Below are 27,000 nucleotides of genomic sequence, written 5' to 3' on the forward strand. Positions count from 1 at the left end.
AGCACTTCCCAAAAGGCCCGGCTTCTGAAGCCCTCACCCCAGAGGGCTTAGGCAGAGACAACAGCAACTTGACAGAAGGAGACAGAAGAGACCAAACAGACAAAGGAAGAGGCAGTAAATGGATAAGGTCATCCCAGCCATTGTCCCTGGGCAAAGGTGAGTGCATTAAGGGCTCAGGAGTGGGAGAGAGGCTGGAGGGTCATCGCTCCTAGAACATCAGGATCAGCAGGGAGTCCAGAAGCTCTGCGTGTCACAGATGAGGGCCAGAGAAAGCAGTGCATTTGTCTGGATGGAGAAAAAAGTGATTTGAGCCATTCGTAGAATACTTGACATTTGTAATTTTCATATGTCATCTCCCCATCCTCATCGCACTCCCCCATGACACCCATGTGTTATCTACACACACACACACACACACACGAGTGTGCATGACTACATGCATACATGCACATACATGCACACGCTTGTGTGAATACATGCACATGCATACCATCCCCACCCACCACATCAGTGAGAGATAAAGAAACAGGAGTCCAGAAATGGCATGCTTTTCCCAAGCTGGCAAGCAGCTGCAGTGTGTCTTGAGGCTCCTTCTGCTTTTCACACTAGTACCCTGGGCACAGGGACACCTGGCAGCTTCATTTCACCAGGAACTCTATGGCTAAGTGCTCCCATTCAAATGGATTATAACTAGCTGACAGATGAATCCAAGGTGGGTTTCCTTCTCAGCTAAAAGGGTAAGGGTTTCCCTAGTCTGTGCTCTGGGAGACTGAAAGGGCTGCCTGCTTTCTGATAACAACTCAGGAGAAAGCCAACCACTGACAATACATCTTCAGGGCCTGATCTAAAACCAGGCCAAGCTGCAAAGCCCTGAGGATGGAGACCTCTTCTTGATGGAAAGGCTAGCAGGGAGAGGGGCAGCCAGGTCTCAGCTGCCTTCTGGTCCTGCTATACCTCATTGCTTTGCTGGAGGACAGGAAGATTGTCTTGCAGGGAGCCAGGAACACACAGCACGGTCGCCTGGCTCCTGAGATGTTAGAACTGGTGGTGGTCTTAGAAGTCAGCGTAGTTCAGGTTCCACATTATCGTGTTGCCTTTTATGTTGGATTTGACTTCTTGTGTCTCCTACTCCCCCATCCCCCACCCCCATGGGCTTATCTGCTTCCTGGGCCTGCCCATCTGAGGCTGCAGAGAGAAGTACATGTTTGGGGACAGTGGCTCTCACCAGACTCACCACAGGGCAGAACCTGTTTTCCCAGCACTCCTGGATCCACCTGGCTCCCTGGACAAGTTAGACACAAGCTGTCATTTAGAGAAGGAGGAATGTGGGAGTGGGCGTGCCTGCTAGTTGTCATGGAGAAAACTCCAGGGATTTCTCTGTAGAGATGGGGGTAGAAACTTAATGGGTGGCCAAGAAAATGCAGAGTGCATTCTCTTCAGAAAAGCTTTTCAAAGGAACACCTTGGGTTGTGACTCAGGATTTAGAGCAGGGGGCTGTGAACCAGCATGGGGTAGTGGAAAACACTGGACTTGGGGTCCTGGATTCCAGGGAGCTTTAGCCTCTAATAACTAGTCATGTCAATCATGAGCTCCAATATTCTACGAAAACCATCATTTGACATCTCCAGGACACCCACGGGGCCCAAGCACCTGCTTCTGAAGGAATCATCTGGTCTTGAGGTGGTGTACGCAGGAAGCTCAAGTCACTGTTGTATTATAGAACTTACATTATGCACAAGCCAGTAGTCGAGTATAAATCATGTTCTCACAAGGAACTGGGAGACCAGGAAGTCCCCTTTGATGATAGAGGTGAGCTTTACAGGATTGCCAAGTCCCTGTTAATACTGTGTGGACAGTGCAGGGGCTACTGCCCAGGCAGGTAGTTGGCTGGAACCCCAATCTCAGGTTGGACCACTTTGGCTCCACAAAGCCAGGACTCTGTGGCTTTACTTGCCTTCTAGGGTTGTGTGCAGATAGATTGAAATGATGAATATAAAAGCTCAGGATAAATATTCAGATCACATCAAGTGGCTGGTGTGACTCCGCTTACTGACATGTGTACTGGGCATGTTGCATGGCAGGAACAGTAACTTAAGCTGCTGCTCCTGCATGTATGATAAAGGTCATTACTGATGTGGAACCTTTGATGTTTTTCCCCTTCCTAAACTATAAGTGTTTCCATAAATGGCCTCTTAGGAAGTGCGAATTAGTTTGATTTTCTCTTTTCAGAGCCTTCCATCTCAGGGGCACAAGCTGGAAATATAAATAGGCCCTGAAAACTGGTTCCCTGATTCCCCAGTTTTATCAGCAGGAGCTGCACCTATGGGCACACTTCTTGGAAGGGTGCCTTCAAGGACCCGAGGTCTCAACATCTGTCTCCCTGCCTCCCAAAGGTCAGTGCTTGAGCCATGACTTGTGGGGGCCCGCCCTACTGAATGCAATCCTGGGAAGCAAGCCCATCTCCCCCAGCCATTGCTTCCTGTGTTACCATGCTCGGCGCACATGGCTCACTCCCAGCCATTCCAGTGCAGGCCCGACAAGGCCAGACTCTTCTGGGCTTGGTTCACAGGCTCTGCCTTTCTTTCCTTCAGGGTCCTGATTCTTCATCTTGGGATGCTCTCAGTCGTTGGGTAGAATTAGACAGAAGGAAAGGGACAGGAGGTTGTTCCAGACACTATAACAGCATAGAAAAAGGTCCTGCAGTAAGAACGGCATCCTGAAGCATGTGGGAAGAGACCCATCTGTAGGAGGAAAGTTGGAAGGAAGGGCCAGTTCAGGATAAGAGGAAGAACATGGAGTCTCTCTAGGCAGGGCTCTGGGGCAGGGAAGGTTTGTCTTGTGGAGCCTGGGGTCAGACAGCCAAAGGTCAAAGCCTAGTCTGGACAAAGACTAGGCTTGAAAGCAGTCTTCAGCAAGCCAGTTCATATCCTTCACTTTTCAGATGAGGAAAAATAACTGAAGCCCAAAGAGGGAACATGTCCCCCTGAGGTCACACAGCTGATTATAGGTAGAGCTGAGGTGCAGATCCAGGACTTCCGATGCCCCACTAAACCTCAGCAGCCTCCTCTGCGTGCACCAACCTCTGTCAGCTTTCATGGCAGGAGAGTGTTCTCACCACCAAATAGGTGCTGAGCACACACTTAACTCAATAGTATTAGGGACACTGTGGAACGGAACAGAATGGGTGTGTGGGCCTAGGGGGAGAGGCCAGCACCAACTCGCTGATGCGAACGTTGACAAGCCTCTTAACTTCTCTGGCCCTCTGTTTCTTGATCTGTCGAGGGGCTGATAACAATACTTGCCTCCCAGGGTTGTGTGCAGATAGATTGAAATGATGACTATAAAAGCTCAGGATAAATATTCAGATTATATCTGTAGTTTCAAATATACTTGACTTATTGGTGTGGTTAAATGGTACATAGTAGGAACTCGTGGGATTTATTTTTTGCTTGAGTGATTCAACTTGGTAAAAGCTAAAAGGTCAATATACATGTGGGTATTGCCACATATTCCAACGTGATGAGCAATTTTGGGTGAAAGGAACAAAGTCATCTAGTTAAATAAAATATTATTCAAGAGTGGGAACATATTAAGCCATAATTATCTGCTGAAAGCTGAGCCTAATGAGCTTCCACAGTGAACTTCGCCTGTTACCCAGCAGACCCAGGACATAGTACAGGTAATATTTGACAGGTAAGGGAGCCATCCGGAGCACTGTCCTCCATCCCACCTGTCAACACATGCGCATGTACACACACACACACACACACACACACACACACACACACACACACGAGCAGGGCAAGGAAGCAGCTGGCCTATGGGGAAAAGAAGATGTGGTAGTAGGTGGTGAGCCTCAGGAGAAGCATGAAGCCTCAGGGCCCTGCTGAAAGTGAGGGAGGAATGATAAAAGAAGGATAGGCTCAGAGAGGGGATGGGAGCCCGAAGCCCGTCTTTGCCAACTTTAGTTCTCCTCGGGCTGGACATAGAAAAATTTCAGTGGTCCCATCCCATGTGGGGTGAGCTTAGCAGCTGGCACTCTGCGGAAAGTGGACTTCACTTCGCCCCTCTCAGCCTCACTGCGGAGTAAGTGGACCATGGCCCCTCCTACTAGGCTCCAAGTCCCTCCCTTAGGCTCCTTCTCACAACCTCCCCTTCCCAGATGGGGGCCCGGGACTCACCCACAGTGGCTGTCAAACCCGGGGAGAACTGGTCATCACAGAACCTCCTCAGGAAAGACGTCTTCCCTACGGCAGAGTTGCCCACAAACACGATCTTGAAGAGCCGGTCCAGGGTGGAGGGAGATCCTTCCTCCTATGGATGGCAGATAGTCTGGCCAACTGCTGAGATGGTCACTAGCCCCTGATCCTGCCACAGCCTGCCCTTCATGCATCCTTATGGTGTCCAGGGAAAAGTGGGGACCTGGCCTCCACACCAGCATGAGGGAGGCCACTCAGCCTCAGATGCAGGTAGCTTTGGGCTCAGGGCACAGAGGCTTCTCCCAGCATCAGCAGGAGGGAAGAGGGACATTCATTCAACTGACATTTATTGTCTGCCTACATTGTTGCAGGCCCTGTGCTGGGCCTGAAGATGCAGGGACAAGGAGGAGGCCTGGTTTACGGTGGAGTGAAGGAGGCAGGCATGTAAACAAACAATCTCAGCACAATGTTCCAAGTGCTCTGGAAGCAGGAAGGAGGAGCCAAGGACTCACAGAGGAGACACTGAGATGCGTCTTAAAGCAGAGGCAGAGAATCTCTATGCGGTGGAGGGAATGATAAGGTGGGGTGTTTGCAGGGAGGATGGAAGTTAGAAAAAAAGACATCTCTGTCCAGGGGCAGAGACAGCCCAGTTTGGGGCGGGGCCTTTGTTTCTCCCTATCATTGAAAGCCTGGACTGATGGTGGACACCCTTGCCTCCCTGACTTTTGCTCTCTGTCCCATCTCATCGGCTTCCATCTAGAATCCCCATGTGTCCTGGGGAGGAAGGAGAGCGAGTCTCCACCTTGTGAGCTGTGAAATCCTTACTGTCAGGCCACTGGGCAGAGCTTTCCAGGGTCAACCAGTCACTGCTGCTCCTTCTTCTCTGCCCAGCAGCGGGAGAGACTGGAGTGGCTGCCCATTAGTCTGAAATGCTAAAGCCCATCAGAGAATGGACTTGCTTAGACACTGGGCAAGTAAGGGAAGGAGCTGCCTTCCAGCGCCGGGTCATTCCCTTCTGCTGAACTGGAGAGCTGCTTGCTCTCTCTCCAGGACCCAGCCTTCGGGCCCCATCCAGCACTGCCAGCCAAATGAGGAGGCTCTTTTGAATCTACTTAGAAGCAGATTTGGGGGAATTAGCTCCTCTCATTGAGCAAATACTATAATAGAGTGGCAGCAGATCTTAGAAGTACTTAAGTTTCAGAGAAAAGCCATTAACAGCTTTTGGGGGAGAAATCAATTCCACGTAGTACTTAGGAAGGAACTCAAGGTCAATTCCAGGAATCTAAACTTAAAAAAATATGCCATATTCAAAAACTATGTCCCTGCCCAATTTTCTTTAATTCTCTTGCCATACACAAGGGCATCAGCCCTCTGCCAATCTCCACTCAGCCTCTGTAACTCCAATTGTCATTTGTTTGAGATGAAAGCTCAGAGCAATCTGTGTCCTGAGGCCCAGACCCAGGTGGGGAATTTAAAGCCCAGAATGGACCGAGACTGTCCTGGCTGCAGAGGCTGTACCTGATGCTTAGCCATGCTCCCCACATCTATGAACCTCACCCCAGGCACAGCACTATTTTTCCCCAGACCAAATAAGATAAACACATCAATGGTTCAGCTCCAGGCAGGATCCACCTCATAGGTGTAACAAACACCTACTCATGTTCATGCACTTAACCCGTATCCCCTCTGGGGACAACCCACAGTGAGACAACCAGACTAGGGAAAGGGGGCTGGTGAAGGATCTGTTCTCATCCTCCTTCCTACCCCTTAAAAAAAAAACTTTAAAAAATAAAAGTTATACATGCAAAATTAGGAAATACAAGAAAGTAGAGAGGAAAATAACAATTATTTATCATCTACACTACCACCTGCAGTGATCACTATTCTCCCAGGCTTTTCTTCTATATAGATGAACATATATTTTATTGAGAGAGATGGAGATAGTACATATAATTTTATCCTTTCTCATATATTATTGAATTATAAACATTTCTGAGTCACTAAAGGTTTTTGAAAATGTGATTTTTAACAGCAGTATAAATTTCTATTGAATTAATATGCTATAGTTTATATCCCTATTAATGAACAGTCTTTTTTTCAACTTTTTGCTATTATGCACTTACATTCTTGCATTAAATCGTTGTCTGACTTTGGTTATTTCCTGAGGAAAGATTGCTAGAAGTAAAAGTGCTGGTACAAGGACTGTGGTATTTTTAAGGTCTTGATTCCTACTATCAAACTGCTCTCTGGAAAGGCTGCACCAGTCTCCGGCTCAGTAGCACTGCATGGAGGAGCAGCCTCACAGCACCTCCCACAGAGCGGATGAGGCTCTTATGTGGCTTCCGATAGATCAATAGATCGTATTTCCTTACTGCTGCAGCTTTCATCTCCAGCTAAATGGCAGCCCAACCTGGTAGAGCTGCACGGTGTGAGTGCGCGGAAAGAGGCGAGCCCAGACCTGGCCCCTCTGCGCTTCTACTTCCCCGTTTGCCAGAGGGAAGAAGAAATTTCTGACACCTCATCAACCATGAGGATCAAATACCAGAGCAGACATGATGCTCAGCCTTTTTCCTTTATCCCTGACCTCATGACACTTCTTTCACTTTTGGGAGAAAGCGTGGGGGTATTGAAAAGCTCGTTTGTGCCCACTGCCCACAATTGTAGGTCTGTGCACTGATAGGTTGTGGAAGGGCATGTAGGAGGCAGGGGCCCAACCACCAATGGGTGCCACCCAGTTCTCCATCCTCCCCTGGGCCCTTGGCCTCTACCACTCCACCCATCAGAGGAGTGAGACATAGGCCATGAATCTTAATTTGGACCCAAGAATGATAACCGATGCCAGGAAGTCCCGTGCAGTGAAGGCTAACACAGCCATGGAAATGTTTAAGGCAGCAAGGCCTGTGTCTAAAGGACCATCTCAGCATGCAGGGAGGAGTCTCTTCTACACTGCCGTGGACATTTCCAAAACTGTTTTAGAGGGTCGAGTGGAGGCTGCAGGGCTTGAGGAGCCTCTAAGCCAAGGCCACGAACAGTGTGTAGAAGAACATTGTCACCACGTGCCAGAGGAAGATGGTGCCCATGGCCTCCTTCTCCCCACGGAATTTAGCAGGAAGACCTGGTGTGGAATTCAGGAGGGATGTGGGAATAGAGCACTGCACCGAAGAGAGGAGCAGGCAGAGCACTTGGAAATAAGAGAGTGATCAGCTGATCAAGAATGGAGAGAAAGATGATGATATAAAAAACTTCCTGGCCCCACCGAGAGCAGTTACAAAATGTAAGAGAAGATGTACAATTATAAAACTTTGTGATATTTTATGCCGAGACAGGCAGAGGATCTATCTTAAGTAGGTACTCAAAAATGCTTTTGAATCTGAATTAGAAAAGAAAGCCTAGGGAAGGAAATGGGGCAAACATCAGAAGTTATAAGGAGAATTTACCAGGACCCCTGAGATACTCAGCTATGCAGGGGAAGGCTGTATTTGAAAGACACAAATATGCGGAATCACAAGATGAGCCGCATCTGACTTCCGGAGCTGCCTTTGGGGTAAGGCATGGCAGTGACGTGTACACACCAATGAGGGATGTGCCCTTACCTCAATCAGAGCTTCTTTCCCAACAGGCTGCCCTCGGGGAGATGTAGGGGTGAGTTCCAGCCGAGAAGGTTGGGCCTGCTGGATTTGTCCTTCTGCTTGCTGGCCGGAGACCTCCTCCTCTTCTGGGCATTTGCTCAGCGGCTGCTCAAGGCTGCCATCCAGGAGCTGGGGCAGGGGATCTTCTTCGATAGAGATGATTCTGCGGAGTGCCCAGGGGAGTGGACCCCCAGCCTTGGATCCTGAATCCTCTTCTGTAAGGGGATATCCACTCAGGTCCAAGGAGCTTTTCCTCCTTGACATGCCAAACACATCTTCTTCTTCTTCTTCTGACTGCCTATTTTGGGATAAGGAAGAAATAAGAGTGAGAAGAAAATTGTAAAATGTGTCACTTCAGTATGGAAGCCAGACAGCTTTTCTGACAGATGACTGATGAGCACCATGCCTTGGGGCAGAGAGCTCCGGAAAAACAGATCCAGCATCCATTCACTCAACACACTTACGTAAGTGCCTGATGATGAAGATGATGGTGAAGATTATGGTGAAGGAAATGATGGAGGTGATGATGATAGTAGCTTCATACCTGGTAGTAATCCTCATCATCACTAAGCCAAACATTCCAAAAGGACAGGGCCTATGTGGCAGGGGGGCTAAAGCAATAATGACACAACTAAAAACATTTTGACCAGTTGAGAGAAGTGCTATGATAGAGAAGTAAAAAGTGTGAAGAAGGTAGCATAACAGATCTGGAACTAAAGCATCCTGGATTAACAATCAGGTGGCCTTGGCTCTGGTCCTAAGACCAGCTCTAACTAACTGTGTCCCTAGGTAAAACACTTCGACTCTCAGTTTCCTCACCGTGAAGTGGCCCACTGCCCTGCTTACTTCATGAATAAGATAATGCACACAAAAAAAGACATGTTCACAAGCAGCCCTAAGCAATATGAAGGAGAAACCCCCCACCACTAGCCAGATATCCACGGGCTCAGAGGCAGCTGTCCACTAGAGAATGGGTTTTGGGTTAGAAGGAAGCCAGGCAGGCCATCTCAACCTGCCTCCTTCCTTTCTCTTTCTCTTTCAGTGTCCCTGAAAGTCAGAGTCAGGAAGAAGTAGCCTCAGAGCCCTAAGTGCATATTTACTTCCAGAAGCATCTGAGCATGAAGATCAAGGGGGAGCAGTTAGGAGGTACAGGGACCCTGGGCTGACGCGCAGGCTCTACTTTCAGAGGTTTGGAGAGTAAGGCATCACAGATCCTTCCTGGCACAGGAGTTCCTCTCCAGTCCTTGTGAACAACTGAAGCTTGACGGGGAGGACCTTGAGCCCCAAACTGATACACACATCGTTATACACACACATACCCCAACACACACATGCACAAATGCATGCAAGGATTAGAGAAGAAAGCGGAATGGGAATGAAGGGGTGAGGTGATGGGGCCAAAGGAGAAAGAAGGTGGGCAAAGGTCACAGAACATGCAGAACAGACGCTCTCCCTTCATCTTGCCGCCTAACTTATTTATTACTCCTGTGGACCAATAATAGGAAGAAAAAAATGCATATTCTAAAGTCTGAAAGATAAGTTAAGATATACTGCTGGTTCACAAAAACAGTGACTTACTTTGGGTCCTGTGATATAAAATAAAAGATTCACAGCAATTCAAGGACCTTTCCACTTTTTATGAAATCACAGTTTTCAATAGAAGCTGACTGTCTTCTTTCCAATAAATTTCTTTTATATTTTAACAAGCCCACTCTTTATCTGCTTTTGAACATAATTGGTATTCACATTCACTTTCACTGTGCTTATACAAACGAGTGCATATGTGTGTGCACATGAAAGCATGTTTTTTCAAAGGCCTTGTAACAAGAAAAGAAATGGCCACCGAAATGGTTCTAAATTGAAACATTTCTTGGGAAAACATTTTTATATGAGAAATTCTCAAGCACTATTGACATTCTGTAACACCTTTAGCTTGGCATGAGTAAGTTCATTTTTGGCCGTCCACCAAATGCTGTGTACTGGCGGTAGAGAGCAGTCACCTCGGGAAAAGTCTGTGTTGGAATTCAGGGTTTACGATTTGGTGCTTGTTTCCTCCACTCAACCATAAACTCCATTAAAGCAGAGATAGGGTCTGGTTTGCTCACCACTGTATCCCCAGCACATAGCACAGTATCTCGAATATTGTTGGCACTCAATGATGAATATTAATGGCAGAATTCATGTGTAATTTATCTTTGGAGTCTTCACAGAACTCGAAAGAATATCTAGTATAGAGCAGGCGTTGGTAAATAATTGTCAAATGAATCAATCAATGAACATATTCAGTTCTGAGGAACCAAAAGGCCAACTATTATTGTAGAAAGTTGGCTCTCAAATTGTATCTCCCTGGAAATTCATGATGACCAAATCCGAAGACTTGGCTCACAGCTGACCTACACCCCAGCATCACCTCCCTTTCCAGATCTGTTTATTTTATACTTGCCATCCTCAGTGTCTCCTAGATGAGCAAGTTCACATACTTTCTCCCCAGGTCTAATACTAAGGGACCTGGCTGCCTCTACCTATCTGTGGCCGTCTATGTGGGTGGAGCTGGTATGAAAAAGAAGAGGGGGCGGGAGACTGGCTGGTCTTTTTGAATGAGCAATGAGCCCTCCCTTGGAGACTCAACCATGTGCTGCCCAATAGGAACAAAACATGTCATCTTTGAGTTAATTAAATATAAATCATGGAAAGGAATCTCTCAAGCACAGGTCCCACATCTGTCTGTAAAAGAGTTCAACTGTTGGAGATTCCATATGACTCTTTAGTTACCCTCCAGAGACCAAACAGTCATGTCCTTGAAAAACCAAGTGCATCTATTCTGCTCAAAAGACAACAGGGCATTGTCCCACCACACCCTCCATCTCTCTCCTTTGACCTCTCTTGTTTTTTCTCTCTTCTGCTGATCTACAGCACCTCTCTGTCCCTCTCTGAAGGCACATACTGGGAGCCCAAAAGACAGTGGCCTGTCCTAGGGGCTTGCTCTGTACAGTACTCCTCCCACTTGGATGTCAAAACAGAAAGGGTTATATCCTCCCAGATTCAAGGGGAGTGAGTGCAGGTGACTCCAGCCTACCCCACCAGGGCTATTTCTAAAGGGCCAGTCTGCACTCAGCAGGGATCAGGACACTGAGTGCAACATTAACAAACAGATAATGAATGAAGAGGATGACTTACCTTCTAAGAATCCCTCTGCCGTCCACATATTTGCCTATCACAGAGCCAGATCTCTGTTTCCAGCTTGCCTTGGAAGCAGCTGTGTTTGCCTTGGCTGTCTTATCTTTCTGTGGAAACACAAAATGCCCTCAGATCGATGCCTGATGGTTTATCCCAATGTTTGAGCATAAAGGGCTCAACACTACTACCTCGTAGGTCAGGCTCTAAACAAAACTCTGAAGTAAACAAGCGATGTTCTAGTCTTGCTAGCATTCACCTGCTCCTTCCTTTTGCTATCATCTCTCACCAGGATTCCTACACTTCCTATATAATAATCCAGTCATATGAACCAGCACGCAGTTTAGAGCCTGAGGTCCACTACAGTATCCTTCACAGGACTATGGATAATTTGTAAGAGAACAAGAAGAGATAAATGTGGAATGCGTAGGAAAAATATTTGTGGACAGAAAAGACCATGCATCTTTAAATCACACTCTCCTGCGTGGCTCCAGTTTCTCCTCATTCCTAAAGCCCCCAAATAAGAAAGGAACAGCTTAGAGAGAGGATCAACTAACCCAGTGCTCTATCCACAGCTACTAAGCTAGTATAGGGTATTTCAGGCCATTTGTGGACATAGGCTGGGTGTAGAGAAATTACCCACACATCTGAAACAGAGAGCCTGGGTGGAGTGGGGGCTTGCAACCTGTTTTGCCAATGCTCCCTAACAGATATCTTCCAGGAAATGAGGGGGAGTCAGATCACAGGGAGAATCTATCATTAACCAGCTGTCCCCATGATTCCCAGTGATCCTTAATGAGAGAAGGAGGGGTGACAGGGCTCCCAGAGCCCCTGAAGGTATTGGAACAATGATTCCAAATTAATCTTTAATTATTATCCAGCATGAACATGATTTTATCCCTCTTCCTTCTAGTCCCCACGAGAGTTCTTAATTTCCATTCCTTTTTCAAAGCAAAATGAGTTTGGCAAGTGAGGGAAAGCAAGGTCAAGGGATTAGGGTGACATTTGGTTGGAAGCTTTAAAATAAATTCAGTATCACTTCTAAAACAATTATAACCATTATCATCATCAAACAAACATGTGTAGGCTGATGCTTTGCTCTACTAGCACACACAGGTGGGCAGCAGAGATGTTTGCTGCCAGTCAGTGACAGAAAAGAAAGGCTGTAGAACAAGTTTCCACAGGGACCTTTTAAGCCAGGGCGCACCCAATTCAGGGCAAACTAGCTGCTCAACTAAGGGTCCAGCGAAAGCCCCCTTCATTTCAAGAGTTTTTCTCAAAAATCCCTACAATATGGAAAATAGAATAGGGCTTCCCTTTCCTTATGTGATAGTTGGGGTCATGGTCCAAGAAAGTAGATGACATGCCCAAGGACATATGTGAAATTCGTGGTGTGCTAATTCTGATAATTAAACACTCGCATCGATCAGCCCTGCCCCCATTTTTCTTCCCTTCAGTGCATCTAAATAGCTACTATCTAAAGGGGAGTGTGACAGGGGAGTGTGGAATCCTAGATTTTATTTATGCAGCCCAAAGCGAAGTTCTTTAAATAAAAATAGAATTTTGTGCTATTTGGGAAAGTATGTTGAGCGTGGTGCTCAGGTATGGAGGCACAGGGGTCCCCAAAGGGTAAAAATAATTTGCTGTAAAATCGACTAGCAAATCGTGAAATATGGATTTTGAGTTAGTTCTATGACAGTGTAAATACAAAATTTCCATCAAGAGATCAAAATATTAATAAAGAAAAAAACCCAAGCATTTTGATTTAAAAGTGATCATGACATTTCAACTGTGCCATCTCATAGATAGAACTACCATTTCTGCATTTGAGAAATGTGTGACCCTCCCAATTATTTCTGTCTCGCTATGCCAAGAATAAATTGTGTGACTTCATAGGAAATTAACGCCATTACCCAGGAGGCCACCCTACATTTTTTATTATTTTCAAAAAAGCTCGTGCCTTGATATTGCTCACACAGAAAGAAGCACCCAGACCTCAAGCCTCAGGACATTCCTAGCTAATCCCAGCTTGGGTTCTGGCTGCCACTGGACTACAGTCTTTGTCTATCCCCAGGAAAAGTGGCACTGGCCACTTACCTGAAAATGTATGTCCCGTTCATCCCGAAGATGCTTGTTCCTTTCCCTGTGGATAGAAAAGGGGAATCTATTCAAACATGGATTTTGCAGTCGACAGATCCAATAGCAGCTGGTTTGTCAGTCAGATCTGTGCCGAAGAAGGGTGTAGGAGGCCCAGGGAGCATGTGGAACTTCTTTCCTTAGGGGCTGCGGTTATGGCAGATTGTAGTTTATAAATCGGCACAGGGGCAGAGGGATAGACAAAATGGCCTTGTGACACCACGGCCCTTCAGGATCATGCACTGATCTATGCTATCACGGGGGAAGCCTCCCCCAGAGGGTGACCAGGAGTTCCAGCTGTGCCTGTGAACTTACTGTTGGGCCTGTGTACACACTCTCTCCTTCTGAACCATTCATTCATGTATGCATCTGATCAACAAGTGTCTCCTGGGCACCCACTACACGCCAGGCACCGTTCTAGCTATCAAAATTACAACGGTGAACAAAAGAAAAAGTTCCTGCCCTTGAGGAATTTGTATTTTGGCTCAGACATAATTGCTATTGAGAAAAATAAAACAGGAGAGTGAAATAAAGTATGCCAGAGGGTGGACTGGTATTTCAGTAAGGTGTTCAGGGAAAGCCCCACTGAGAAGGCAGCACCTGAGCAGAGACTTAAAGAAGGAGAGAGGAGCTCTGCAGGTGTCTGGGGGAAGAGCACCACAAGCAGAGGAAAGAGCCAGGGCAAAGCCTGGGGTTGGAATATACCTATTGTGCACAAGGAACAAAAAGGAAGGCAGCAGAGGGAGAGCAGTTAGGAGAGAAGGTCAGAGAAAAGATGGGGAGAGGAGTTAGAAACCGCTGTTCATAGCCTGTGGGCCACTGTAAGAACATTGATTTTTACTCCAAATAACAGATGGAGCCGTGGGGTGGGGTCGGTGGCAGAGGAGTGTCTTGATCTGACTCAGGTTTTCAAAGGAGCCCTATAGGTGCTGTGGCAAGAACAGATTGCTGGGGACAAGGGTGGGGCCCTGAGAATTGGCTCATATTTTCAGCAACGTGTTGGTCATTGGTGCCGCTTCAGTGGAACAGTGGTAGAAGAAGCCTGGCTGGAGGGCTGGGAATGCGAAGAAAGGAAACAGAGACAGTGAATGTAAGTAAACGATCTTTGGAAAGTTCTGTCGAAAGTGATTTAAAAAATGGAACATAGCTGGATGGGGAAGGGCGGACAAGAGATATTAGATAAGAAATATTATGGTTTACTTGTAGATCTCTCCAAAGGGAGGGCACAGCATTGATCTGACCCTCATCACTGTAACATGACGATTTACTGGGCACTGGCTGTGGGCAGGTACTCCACTGAGTGTACTGCATGCGGCAGGCATAGATCCGAGATGGGTTGGAATAACGACCTCAGTTTCCACAGTCTTGCAGAAAACACTAGGAACATGCTGAGGTTGTTTTATACCAGTTATGTGCAGCTGATGAGCTGGCCGGCACACAGCCAGGGCCTTCAGAACAAGTTGAGAAGGATGAGGAAGGCATTTTATAAGCCCCAAGAATGGCAAAAGGAGCTTCTAATGCCAGAAAGACCCACCTTCTGTGCAGGCAGTGACATTAGCAGCCTTACAACTGAGTGAGACTTAGGAAGCAATATCTTTATTGAAGAGTTTGCTGCTGTTTCTTGCTTTGTGTAGAAGCTTCAGTATTTAAAAAAAAATACTTGACTCTTTAAATGTGTTGGCTTTCATTCATACCACTGCCCTGTTGTGATTGCCACTCACATAGCTCATCTAATTCTCAAAAGAAGCCTGTGGGGTGGGTATGAGAAGATTAAGACTTAAATAGGTTAAGTCAGGAGTTCAAGGTCATACAGGTCTTGAGAGGCAGTGCTGGGTCTTGAACCAGAACCAGCTGCAAAGTGCATGTTCCTAAATGCACCGAAATTGCTTCCATTTGATCCATTTGCCTTAGGAGGGCAGTCCCCTCCTCACCCTGTCACATCCAGGCCATTGTCCTGATTCCACCACCACAACCCCCTCCACATCCCTACTATTCTCCCCACTCCACCCCACCCCATGCCACTCTGCCCCCAACTTTCTTTCCTCGATTCCTGTGTCCCCACTGCTCTCTGTCACTACCTGGTGATTTCACTGAGGAAAAATCTGCCGTGGGGCCTTTCCCTCCATGCTGGCTTTCACCAGCTGGTAACATGCAGCAGCATAGAAAGACTCTGGGCATGTGATTCTGTACAAACGTTAGTCTCCATCAGGAAGACCTACAAGTATTTGTAGAGTGCTGCCTGTCATTCTCCCCTGCTCATTCGTGTTGAATCTGCCCATCTCCTTTTTCTAAGTACAATAGAAAAAGGGGGAAAACAAAGGCTTGTCCTTGGACATCTTGTTCTCTTCCTTTCACAAAAATCTTCCTAAGAATCAAGACCTTCTCTCAGACAGATGAGAACTTGGCCACCTCAGAACCCCTTCCATCTCCCTGGCCTTTGGAGGCCTGTTGGAATTATGTATTGAGTGCAGTAAGTCTGAAATTCATTCAGTTTGAAATACTTTTCAATTTGGAAGCATCACGATGTCAGACACAGTGACCTTACCTTGCTTTCAAATAAAAACAAAAAACAAAAACTTCATAATTCCTGATAGAAAATCACTTGCAATTTGCAAATCAGAACCCCAAATCCTTCTGTTCTATCACCATTCCCCAGGAGATGTTTGGCAGGCAGCAGATATAGACACTAAGAAACCTCATAGGCAAACTAAAAATGCCACCTTTCACCACACAGGTTTGGTGAGGTTTTGTTTTGTTTTGTTTTGTTTTGTTTTGTTTTGTTTTGTTTTGGGGAGCCATATATCAGACCAGTGAGCTTTGAATTTACAGTGAGTTTTAGCAAGCTGAAGAAAAACTCCTTTCTTGGTGTGCTGTTTTTGACTCATTTGCAGGCACACCTTGGAGATACTGCAGGTTCGGTTCCAGACCACCACAATAAAGCAAGTCACATGAACTTCTTGGTTTTCCAGTACATATAAAAGTACTCTACACTGTGGTCTATTAAGTGTACCATTAAATTATGTCTTTAAAAAAAAAACAATGTAAAAACCTTCATTAAAAATACTTTATTGCCAAAAAATGCTAATCATTTGAGCTTCTTGAAAAATGGCACTGATAGATTTACTCAATGCAAGATTATCACAAACCTTCAGTTTGTAAAAACAAACAAACAAACAAACAAACAAACAAACAAAAAAACGCAATATCTGCGAAACACAATAAAATGAAATATGCCTGTACTCATTCAACAAACATTAACAGAATAGGGCAGAATAAAGAGAATCAGCCAGATATGGATGTCAATTCTGGCTCCCCCAGTGAGTAGCTGTGTCATTTTTGGTAAATTACCTCATTTCTCTAATATTAACTTCCTCATCAGTCAACTCCTGTATTAACAACTGCTCTACTTCCCTAAGTTTTGTCGACGATGAAAGGAATACTATAGCTGCCACAGAATAGATAGTCGGTAAACTCAGTTCCCCTCCTACTTGAGCAAGTACTATGTAAGGTACTTTGACAGACACCAAGAAGAATGAGGCAGAGCCTACCCACAGAGGTATAAACTGGAGAAGGAAGTGGCCATGTGTAGATGGACCAAACATAATGGAGTGGGTGGTACTCGGCTGTCCAAATAATACATCGGGGACAAGGGGAATGAGGGCGCTGTTTTAACAGCTATGTTTTCCCAACATGTAGGTAGGGAAGAGTCTCAGACTGAGCCCATAACCTGAGGTGTCTGGTATGCTCCCTCAGAAAATATACACTGTTGACCCACCTCAGGAAATCCAGCTGCTTCAGGAGCCCTGACTTCTCCCGCTGCAGACTCTCTGTCACGCGGTACACTTCCCTGAGGAGGAAGCAAACACAGCAGTGATGAGAGACTCTTCTGAGGGGGTGAGCTACCAGGACATGAGGCATCATGCTGAGGTTGGATGCCCAGGACTGCTCACACTGGAACCTGTAGAAAGTGGCTTGTGCTGGAAACAGAGGGGTTTAGGGGAATATGGCCTTCCTTGGGGAGTATCTGCCATATACAAGTGCTTACAGCCATGATCTCAGTTAATGACCACAGACACACACTTTGGAAATTAAAATCTCCATTTTACGGACACAAAGAGGTTCCCTGCTCACATGGACAACCCCAGGGTCACACAGACAACCTCAGGGTCCTAATCCCTTACCCCCAAAACTGCTCATTCCACAGTCACTTCACATGCCACCTGAAAATATGACTTGATGATAACTGCACTGTTTTCCCAGGCTCCAAATGGTCCTTGCCCCAACCAGAATTCAGGGAATAAGAATCAATATTCTTCTCTGGCCCAGTTTCTCAGGGTGAGAGCAGAACTGGTATTCTTTTTTCCCCTGGATGCTGGTTTAGTTCATTTTCAAGAGATCTCGAAAAATCATTTTCCTGCTTCACCTTCCCCTCAAAGTCTCCAATCTGTTCCCAGATACCTGGGATTTCCACTGTTGGTCATTCATTTCTTTGACTTAGGATTTCTTACCTCTAGCTATAAAGCAGAGATTTAATGCATCAATTATAATCAGTCATTTATATCTCAGTATGAATGCATCAATCATATCAAGTGAGTTTTGAGGAAGAGAGAGACACTGAGAGTCATGTATGTGGTGGCTGGAAGGAAACTTAGCAAGGCAGGGGCCGTATTGTTTGTTTACCTTTGTATTCTCATTGCAATGCCTGGCATGCTGGTGGAATTGATAGGCAGCAGCAAGAAGAAAGAAAGGAGAGAGGGCAGAAAGGAGGGTTAGAAATGGAAGAAGAAAAGCAGGGATGGAAGGAGGAAGAGAGGAAGGGAGGAAGGAAGGCAGGAAGACAAGAAGGCACGAAGGACAAAAGGAAGCAAGGATGGTAGAAAGGGAGGAGGGAGCAAGTTGGGAAGTATTGGCGCCACTCAGGAAAAAAAGGGAAAAAAGCAAAATTCAGTGACATTGGAAAATAAACCTTGCTTAACTTCACAATTTTGCCTCTGTCCTTCCCTCTGTGCTCTGGACTATGGTTCATGCAAAGGGTCCAAAGTTCCACATTTCCAAACCACTTTTAGTGTAGGGCGCATCTTACAGCTTGATAAATTTGTTCCTCTCCATAGGCTCTCAGGGCACCTGCATAGTGTACACACTGGGCTGGCCCACATTGATGTCATCACTGAGCTGGTAAAAACAGTACCAGCTTGCTGGGTCCATAGGACTTGCACCAAGCTTGCAGCAACCTGACTGCTAAAGACGTATCTGTGGTGTTTTTTCCCTTTATAGAATAATTATAAAGTCAATTTACGACAATAACAGACCGAATCGAATTCTAAGTTCACCTCAGACAATCCTAATTAAGCAATAAAACTTCTCTGGCTCCTGCAGAGCTGCAAATTCTTAACATTTTATTACCAATTATATTTAATTTCAACTTGAGGAAAAACAATGCATTTCCCATTATCCAAACTAGATCCCTAAACCCCTGTCTAGGATTCTGCTCTGATTAGCAAAATTAGAGCTGCTTATTGGCTGCCTCCGTGTCCTGGGAGCCAAGTGTCTTGCCTGGCTTTGTGCCTCAACCTCAATCCTGGTATTGCTTCCCTGTGGGGGCATCAGGGAGCAAAGAGCTTTGCGCTTGCTGAGGAAAATCACTCAGCAGAGGTCTGAGGTCTGCGTTCTCACAGGGTGACTGAGGAGCCAAATCCTAAGACGGTCCAGGTCTTCTTTGCCCCTGTTTTCACAACATCAGCTGACCCCTGGAGCTACATAAACACACACTTATACATACATATATATATATTACATATTGATGAAAATATATGTCTGTCCACCTAGTAAGCATACATCCAATCTGATGGATATAGAGAGACAGACAGTTGACCCTTGAACAATTCGGGGGTTAGGGGTGCCAAGCCCCCATGCAATCAAAAATCCTTATCTTATGTTGGCCCTCCATTTACACAGATTCCCACCAACCAGGGATAGAAAATACAGTTGACCCTTGAGTGCAGGTTTGAACTGCTCGGATCCACTTATACACACTAAGTGGCCCTGTGATATTCAACTGCATATGTATACATGAAGACACACACACACACACACACACTCTCACATACACACACACGTATGCATATTCAGTTTTATGTGTTAACAAGAGAAAAGCACTTCTAGAAAAAAAATGGCATTTGGCTAGTTGACTAAGTGACCTTTAAAGTCCTTCTAATCTAGACATTCTAAAAGTTTGTATCTGGGTAAATTGTGAACTGAAAAGGAAAGAACTCGCCATTTTTCATAGGAGTGGTTGGTGAGAGGTTTATGATTGCCTTTAGGGAACTGCTGTTGGCTTTGTGTTTGGGAGATAAATGAGACATAGAGCACATTCCAAAATATGTTGTCAAGTGAAAAATGCAGGGAGTTGCAGAGCAGTGTGCTACCATTTCCTAAATGAGAAGTGTGTGTGTGTGTGTGTGTGTGTGTGAGAATGCATGCATGTCAGTGCATACGCGTGTGCACATGCATATGTGCACTTGCATATGCATAGAACACCTGGAAGGATCCACAAGAAACCATGACTGGTGGTCCCTATGTGATTGGAGGCTAGGAGTGATAAGGAGGTGAGGGCCAAACCTCTTTTTGAGTGTATATATATCCTTTTGAATTTTGTCTCTTGTCATAAACTATCTACCCAAAATAAAAGTTAATTAACAAAATAAGCAGAGGTGCTGCTCTTCAGCTAACCTTTGTCTATATATTGTCTCCCCTCCTCAATTTTTCTCTCTTTATCCTATTTTAAAATCTAGTTCTCCCTCCTTGAGCATCTTCAGAAAACAGGGAAATTAATTTTGCCCATTCCAAATTCTAGTTGATAAATGAGTAAGTCTGTTTTTTCTCTGAACCTCACCCTTTCCCCTCCTGGCCACTCTGGAGCAGCATCAGGCAGCAAGACATTGTCGGGAGAACTGGGCTCTGTCCCTGTTTTCTGGTGCTAACTAGCTGTGTTGGTTTGGATGGTCACTATACCTCTCTAAGCCTCAATTTCTTCATTTATAAAATGAAGAGGTGGATTAGAACATTAAGAGCCTATTTGTACTGTTGGTCTGGAACTCGGCCCTACAGAGGACACACTGAAGCTCTCTCGTTGCCTTTCTCTCCCAACCCGCGCCTCCCCACCCCCTCCTCCAGAACGTGACATGCTCTCCTGGGATCTGGCACACTTTCTGGCTGTACAGGACATGGGAAGCTTCTCCAAAGCAAGTAGTGAAGATTCTGAAATCACTTATCTCTTCCTCCCAACCTTCCTTCCCTATTTTAAATTCCCAACTTTTAGAGATATGTCTCTGGCTCAGTTAATTAAGATAAGACTTCAGAAAGATTTTAATCCTCATGCTGTGATTTGATGCTCCACACTAGGTGCCCATTTCCATTTGCTGTTCTAATGCTTGTGCCTTCAGATGCTTGTTGCTTTTAGAACTTGATTGAATTTTAAGAGCCTGAATTTTTTATTCTGTTTGTAAAGTTAAATGTCTGTGCCTTGTTGACCTGCTCTCAATGAGAAGGAACTGATTTTGCTCATTTACAATGAAATACACTGTCCTTTCATTGGTCATCCAAGAATTGGAATGGAGGTATTTTTTTTATGTTTTAAGTCAGCTACTTGGGAATATACATGTTTTTAACTGGAGATATCTTACTAGGGCAAAACTTTAAATCCAAACATATCTTCCTTTCACTCCAGGCAATTAGTCCCATGTGACACAGGACACCACACCTGAACCGGACGGCAGGACAATTTGATTTAGGCTGATGGATCAACATTTTGTCAACAGTCAGACAGAGGCATTTGAATAAGGATATATATATATATAAACATCAAGCATTGGTAAGTAATGCTGCCTTTTCTCTGAAATCAAACTTTCTAGCCTACCTGGCACAGAATTAGGCACACAATTACATACTGCAGAATGAACAAACAAATAAAAGAATGAATGTATGAACAAATGAGTGAGTGAATGATGGCCAGTCCTATCCTGTGTGAATATTTTCTGGCTGGCTCATTGTTCACTGGGAGGAGTCAGCAAGATGTGTCTAACACTGAGCATCTTGGAATGGTTCCTAAAAACCCCGCAACCTCAGTTTTCTCATCTGTAAATCTGAGTTGATCATAAGAGTACCTGCCACATCAGGATGCTGTAAAGGTCAAAAGAAATAATGTCAAATGATTGATATAACTGAGATATGTTGAACGCCCAGCACAATACCTGGCACAGAGTAGTTATCAATAAATATTTGCTGAATAATAAGTACATGAATATATAGATAAATGGATGAAAAAATAAACAAGTGAGATTCCTCTCCCTGGGTCTTAAAACTTAACACACCCAAGACAAAATAAATGCTGATAATCCTCAGCAACTTCTCTGGTTTGACATACAGACCAATGCCTTGATTCTTCTCAGGTGTGCCTCTGCCTTGCAGGCTGAACAATATGGCTGGACACCAAAAGCAGTTCACCAGGAGACCAGGCCCTGAGAGATGTGGGTTCTCCTCACTGGCCCACACAGAGGAACACTGGTGGAAAGATAATGGGCAGGGCTCAAGTGAAGATTCCAGGGCACTGTCACATGCCTCATCCAAATATATGTCAACCTCAGAAGTCTTCAGTCTTCACTCTTGTCCACTTTGGTGTCATATAACAATCACATATAGTCTGTCTGCTCACTTAGCATTTTCTCACAGACTGCATTATATTTGTTGGTTGGTAACATGTCTTTTTAATCACATAAGAAATTTTCCAAAAAGAGAGCTATATATTTCTCGTCATCCTAGGTAATGCTCAGCACAGCACTGGTCTGCTTAGCAGCGTCAGAATCCTATACAGGATCTCAGGGAGCAAGGAGTCCCAATCCTCATTTTATAGGCAAGGGGACAGGGTCTCAGAGGGGAAGACAGCATGCTCACCACAGGGCAGGGAGCTGGAGAGCAGCAATAGGGGTACATGAAGGCCAGACTCACATCTCCTTCTCCTGGTGGAGTTTGTAGGCTTCTTGCTGGAGGCTGTCCAGCTGCTGTTGAGCATCCTGCAGCTCCCGGGAGGTCCGCTCCAGCTCCTGGGCCAGCTCCTGGTTGGTGAGTTTCAGCTTGGTATTCTCAGCCTTGGTTTCATGCTTGTCATTATGTAAGGCTGTGCACTGGCCTTCCAACTGGAAAGGAATGGGGGGCAGAGGAGAATGGTGAGCAAGCACCATCGTGAAGACGGCCTGCCCCAGCCTCACCCAGCTTCTCCACTTGGTGGGCAGGGACCATTGTTGCTGATATCTATCCCTCACTGCCCTCAAACTTCAGTAAGCTTTGTCTCGCTCCTTCACTCACAGGTATACACTTCTGGAGGCAGGAGGAACTTCCAGAGCACATTTCATCTTTTCCATCTCCACAGAGCTGCTAGGAAAGAAAATTTCACATCCCTCTGTATCTCTCAGCCCAATGATGATGATGATGATGATCATCTCATCAATGGCCCTGAGATATACCCTAAATCCCTCCTATTGGCCTTTAAGCTAATTTCTTTTCCTTGGCCATCAATGGAGATGGAGAACAGCTAAGGGGCATCTTCATAAACCATCCTTCCCAATTCGAATACTGAGAGTAAATCTATTTATTACTTTCTATTCTCTCAGCTAAGTAAGTTCAATTCCTTTAATCTAGAGAAGATTTCTATGGTAGCCAAAAGCCCTGGGAATTCATAGGAAATAGTTAAAATAGGTCAAACCAAACATATACTTTTTCTCATGTCTCTAATGCAATTAAAAACAAGCACTTGTATAACTTCAGTTTTTCTTGGCTGGTGATTATGCTTTGCAGAGCTTCCAACCCTCTCACCAGAGGAAAAATCAAAGCAAGGCAAATATATCATAATAAATTTGGTTTAATGAATGTGACCAGTAAGGGGAGGAAGAAGCAACAATGAGGAATTCTGTGTGATTCTCAAGAGGCTCCTGTGTAATCAGGCAAGCATGTAGTAATTAAATCGAGTGGCAATCATTCATGTGAGGGATAAATATAATTGGCAAGGACTTAATGCATAATAGTGAGGAGGAGAAAGAATAGGAGAAGCCAGGTACGACTGTGGAAGGGGGATGGGAAGGCAGCTGGTAGTTCCTGGAGTTGAAATCATCTTGCTGCAGAAGAACAAAACCAAAATCCATAGATTGGGTAGCAGCAGTTGTGGAGCAGTCTCCAGCATAAGCATGGGGTGTCTTCAAGTATATGTTAATGTGTTACTAAAAATAGCCCTCTCTATTCAAATGGAAGCAATGTATCTGCGTCTGTCCAGGGTTGGATTCCTTCCAGCACAAGACAAAACATAACAGAACAAGTGGCACCCTAGCCTCTCTCTCCCCGAAGAGCCCTTGCTTTGGAGAGGAGGCTGAGCATGAAGTTTGCCGAGGTAATCTACCTTCCTGCAGTCATCAGCCAGGGATTCTTAGCCACAGTGGATGGACGCTGCCTTGCATAGTGTACACCCAGGCTACCTGCTGGGGGCTCAGGGGCCTCAAAGGAATGTCCCGAGGGATGATGAAACAGTCACAAAGGAGGCTGCTGAACCTCGTCCAAGGGGAGACAGGGATGGAAAAATTGACCTTTGAAGAGCCTCTTCCAGCCAGAGTCATCCAGAGCCATCCTGGCACTGAGACATCACTGTCTGCAGCCTCCCCCAAAGTACCAGTGACTGTGTCCCCCCTTCTCTGATATGGGATACAGGAAATAACATTTTGCCATTTAGGTGGCTTCTGGGCATAATTATATGACAATGTCTGCAGATACTTCAAGGGAGAATTCTTAACAATTTTTCAAGTTAAATACCTAGCATTGGAGAAGTAAAGGCTTTATCTTGGGATCATCTGTGATTTCAAAAGCTATCTTTGTACAGCTAAATGGTTCTTCTCAGATTAAAAAAAAAAAAAGTCTTTAAGTGAAAGGCAGGGAATGTGGGCAAGAGCCGGAGAAGAGGATGAAGTGAGGGCCAGGCATCTGAGGACACTGGTAAAAGCATACCCGCTTCTGCTTCTGGATGAGCTGCTCCAACTCCTGCTCCTTAGATAACAGCTTCTGTTCCAGCTCCTGACTGCGGGCCTGAAACCTCTCCGTGTCCTGCCAACCCAGAAAGAGGGATGTGTGAGGCCTAAGTGCACTGGGATGGAGGTTTTGTTTTCACCTTGAACCTATTTAATAGCAGAGCCTACCCATTCTTTTGGACTTTGGGGCCCTTCCCACAATATCCCAGGGCCTCAGTGATCTGTCTGCCCAGTCGGTGAGGCCTAATGAGACAGAGAGAATATAAGTGCTCGGTACAGCATGACTGGTGACCATGCACCGCCACCCCCCCCCCCCCGCCTCAAAAAAAGAGGCATTGGGCATTGTCAGATAGCGGGGGAATATCGAACAGGGAGAACAGAAGAGGGGCCTGAGCTCATATCTCAGGCTCAGACTTTCACCTGTAAATTGGGGGGGAGGAGGGGTGAGTTCTCCCTCCAATTTGGATATTCTGTTCCACGTTGGGCACTGTCATTTGATCTCTTAAATGGCCCTTGCTCTGGAAGCACATGGCATCACTTCTTGCGGGTCTAGGTCCTCACTGTTTCTTGACCGTGATTGAGGTTCCCCAGGCCTCCTAGTCTCTCTGCTCCTATGCTCAGTAGCCCCTCCCTCTGCCCCAGTACTGGGCTACCCGACTCAGGGCAGCAGGGGCCCTGATGATGCAGGTGCGAAGGGACATGGTCATGGGGTAGAGAGGAAAGTGTGCTAGTTGTTGCGATGCCTGACACTCTCCACATAGCCTGGTCTGGTGCAGGGCCCTGAGCTGGGCATCAGTGACTTGGGTTCCAGCCTTGGCCTTGCCCAACTAATTTGCTTCATTGTTCTAGATCATGGTGTCATTGTTCATAGAATAGAAACAAAAACACCTGTAGCTCTCCATTTGCCTGAAGGCAGAACAGAGGTGCACACCATGCAGCCAGAGAAGAAACCATTATAACCTCAATGTAACTCACTACAGGAACCCCTGGGTTCCCTGTGACATGCAACAACTCCTTTCCAAAGAAGACAGCCTGGGGAGGCTGCACCAGAGGGGCAGCTCTGTCCTGGCTAACAGGCTGGGCATGGCAGTGCAGCAGCAGAGTAGGGAAACACGACTGTTCTTGGGGCAGAGGCCCTGGAACACCTCTGCTTAAAGGCTCAGGGTATTTCCTGGGCTCAGCATCTGTGATGCAATCTCATTCCTCTGCCCATTTTGAGGGAGGTAACTGTACCTCCAAGGCTGCGATTGTCCTCATCTCAACCACATGCAATGGCAGGAGCAAATTTGATGAGGCAGTTCCTCCTCCCAACTTCTGATTACAGGAAACTTGCTTCATTTATTTTGTCTGCCACTCAGAGAGCAGGCACCCAGTGGACAGTGCAGAGAGGTGAGCAGCTTCAGAATCTCCATGCAGAGTCTGCATCCCCGTGATGGGGCCTGTGGCCTGTCTTACCTGGCACAGAGCTTTGAGGGATCTATTATCCTGGAGTCGAAGTGTGCAACTGACTAATATTTCTCTCAAGGTCAAACTAACTGCTGAATGTAAAGCCAGAATCCAAACTCTGTCTAGAGGGTACAGCCTTTTCTGTGCTGTCATAAACCACCACCACTGTCCCTACTCTGTGACCAGGCAGAAGCCTGTGTATCCAACGGCTTAGTAGCATGGCTGAGCACATTGTAACAGTTTCCATGTTTATGAAAAAGCATAAATCTAAGCACTGAACCTGAAAGGTGTTTGGAATTGAGAAGGGAGGAGCAGGGAGCAGAGGGGGTAGGCAAAGGGATGCAGCAACATGGTCAGGTCACCTTACATGGTGCTAATTCGTCCTTGAATTTTTCCTTTGACCTCTTCCCACTCCCAGTGCCTATGGCTTGGCCTACCCTTTGCTTCTGGAAGCACGCCCCTTTCTTTAGCCAGGGCCTTTAACCTGTATTCATGGCCCAGGCAGACGGGGCAAATGTCCCAGAGCTCAGCCCCTCTGCGCAGGGTAAAGGAAGTGGCTCTTCCACTGCAGGGAAAAGCCTGCTGTTGTCAGAAGACTGTTTTAGAGTCTGCTAGGTGATGAGGGTATGAGTTCTGTCTGTTATTACACTTCATTATGCTAAAGGTTGGGGGGAAGCCAGAGTATTGTAAAGCTCTGAAAAGAAAGAGGGGGAGACAGTATAAAAATACTAACAAGTCTCCAGAGGGCTCTAGTTGAAGAACATGGCCAGCTTTTTCTGGAAAGCATCCAGACTCCCTCTCAGTTTGAATGACATCTGTGATAATAAATGGAGCCGTGATGTGGATCATCCAAGCAGCATACAATTAAAAATTGGTTCAAACCAACCTGCATTAAAGAGGGAAGGGGTTGTGACAATAGCCCGGACTTGATGCTGAGTGGCAGGGGATGATGTGGTCTTTATGTTGTGTCCCTGAAAAGTTACATGTTGAAACCTAACCACCAGGATGATAGAATTAGGAGGTGGGGCCTTTGGGAGGTGGTTAGTGCCCTTATAAAAGAGATCCCAGAGAGCTTGCTTGCCCCTTCTGCCATGTGACAATGCAAAGAGAAGTTGGCAGTCTGCAACCCAGAACAGGGCCCTCATGAGAATGGTACCCTGGCCTCAGACTTCTAGCTTGAATAATGGTAAGAAATAAAGGTCTGTTGGTTGTAAGACACCCAGTTTATGGTATTTTTGTAATAGCAGCCCAAACTGACTAAGACAGAAGACTGTTGCTCAAGATCAAAGACTTCTCTGCTGGGAACCCATCAAGTAGATTATCCAAAAATGGATAATAGGGAGTTTTTTGTAG

General features: G+C 45.9%; 1 protein-coding gene across 8 annotated transcripts in view; it reads right to left on the bottom strand.

Moving 5' to 3' along the window:
* Positions 1-27,000, bottom strand: part of CRACR2A (calcium release activated channel regulator 2A) — a 139,691-nt gene that overhangs the window by 29,877 nt on the left and 82,814 nt on the right. For 5 of the 8 annotated variants that reach the window (XR_004955996.1, XR_004955999.1, XR_004955998.1 and 2 more), the window contains exons 8-14: positions 24,182-24,277; positions 22,142-22,329; positions 16,914-16,985; positions 13,100-13,145; positions 11,006-11,112; positions 4,182-8,126; positions 1,256-2,674 (exon numbers count right to left, since the gene is read on the bottom strand). Coding sequence is in view for 1 of the 8 variants with exons in the window: in XM_016150146.2 (XP_016005632.2) it covers positions 4,182-4,314; positions 7,793-8,126; positions 11,006-11,112; positions 13,100-13,145; positions 16,914-16,985; positions 22,142-22,329; positions 24,182-24,277 (976 nt within the window). In the remaining 7 variants the exon portion in view is untranslated. Of the gene's footprint in view, positions 1-1,255; positions 2,742-4,181; positions 8,127-11,005; positions 11,113-13,099; positions 13,146-16,913; positions 16,986-22,141; positions 22,330-24,181; positions 24,278-27,000 lie in introns of those variants that run through there. The other 3 variants (XR_004956000.1, XM_016150146.2, XR_004955997.1) reach the window with 3 other exon arrangements.

The sequence above is a fragment of the Rousettus aegyptiacus genome, unplaced genomic scaffold (assembly GCF_014176215.1).
Source record: "Rousettus aegyptiacus isolate mRouAeg1 unplaced genomic scaffold, mRouAeg1.p scaffold_m13_p_2, whole genome shotgun sequence".
Lineage (NCBI taxonomy): Eukaryota > Metazoa > Chordata > Mammalia > Chiroptera > Pteropodidae > Rousettus > Rousettus aegyptiacus.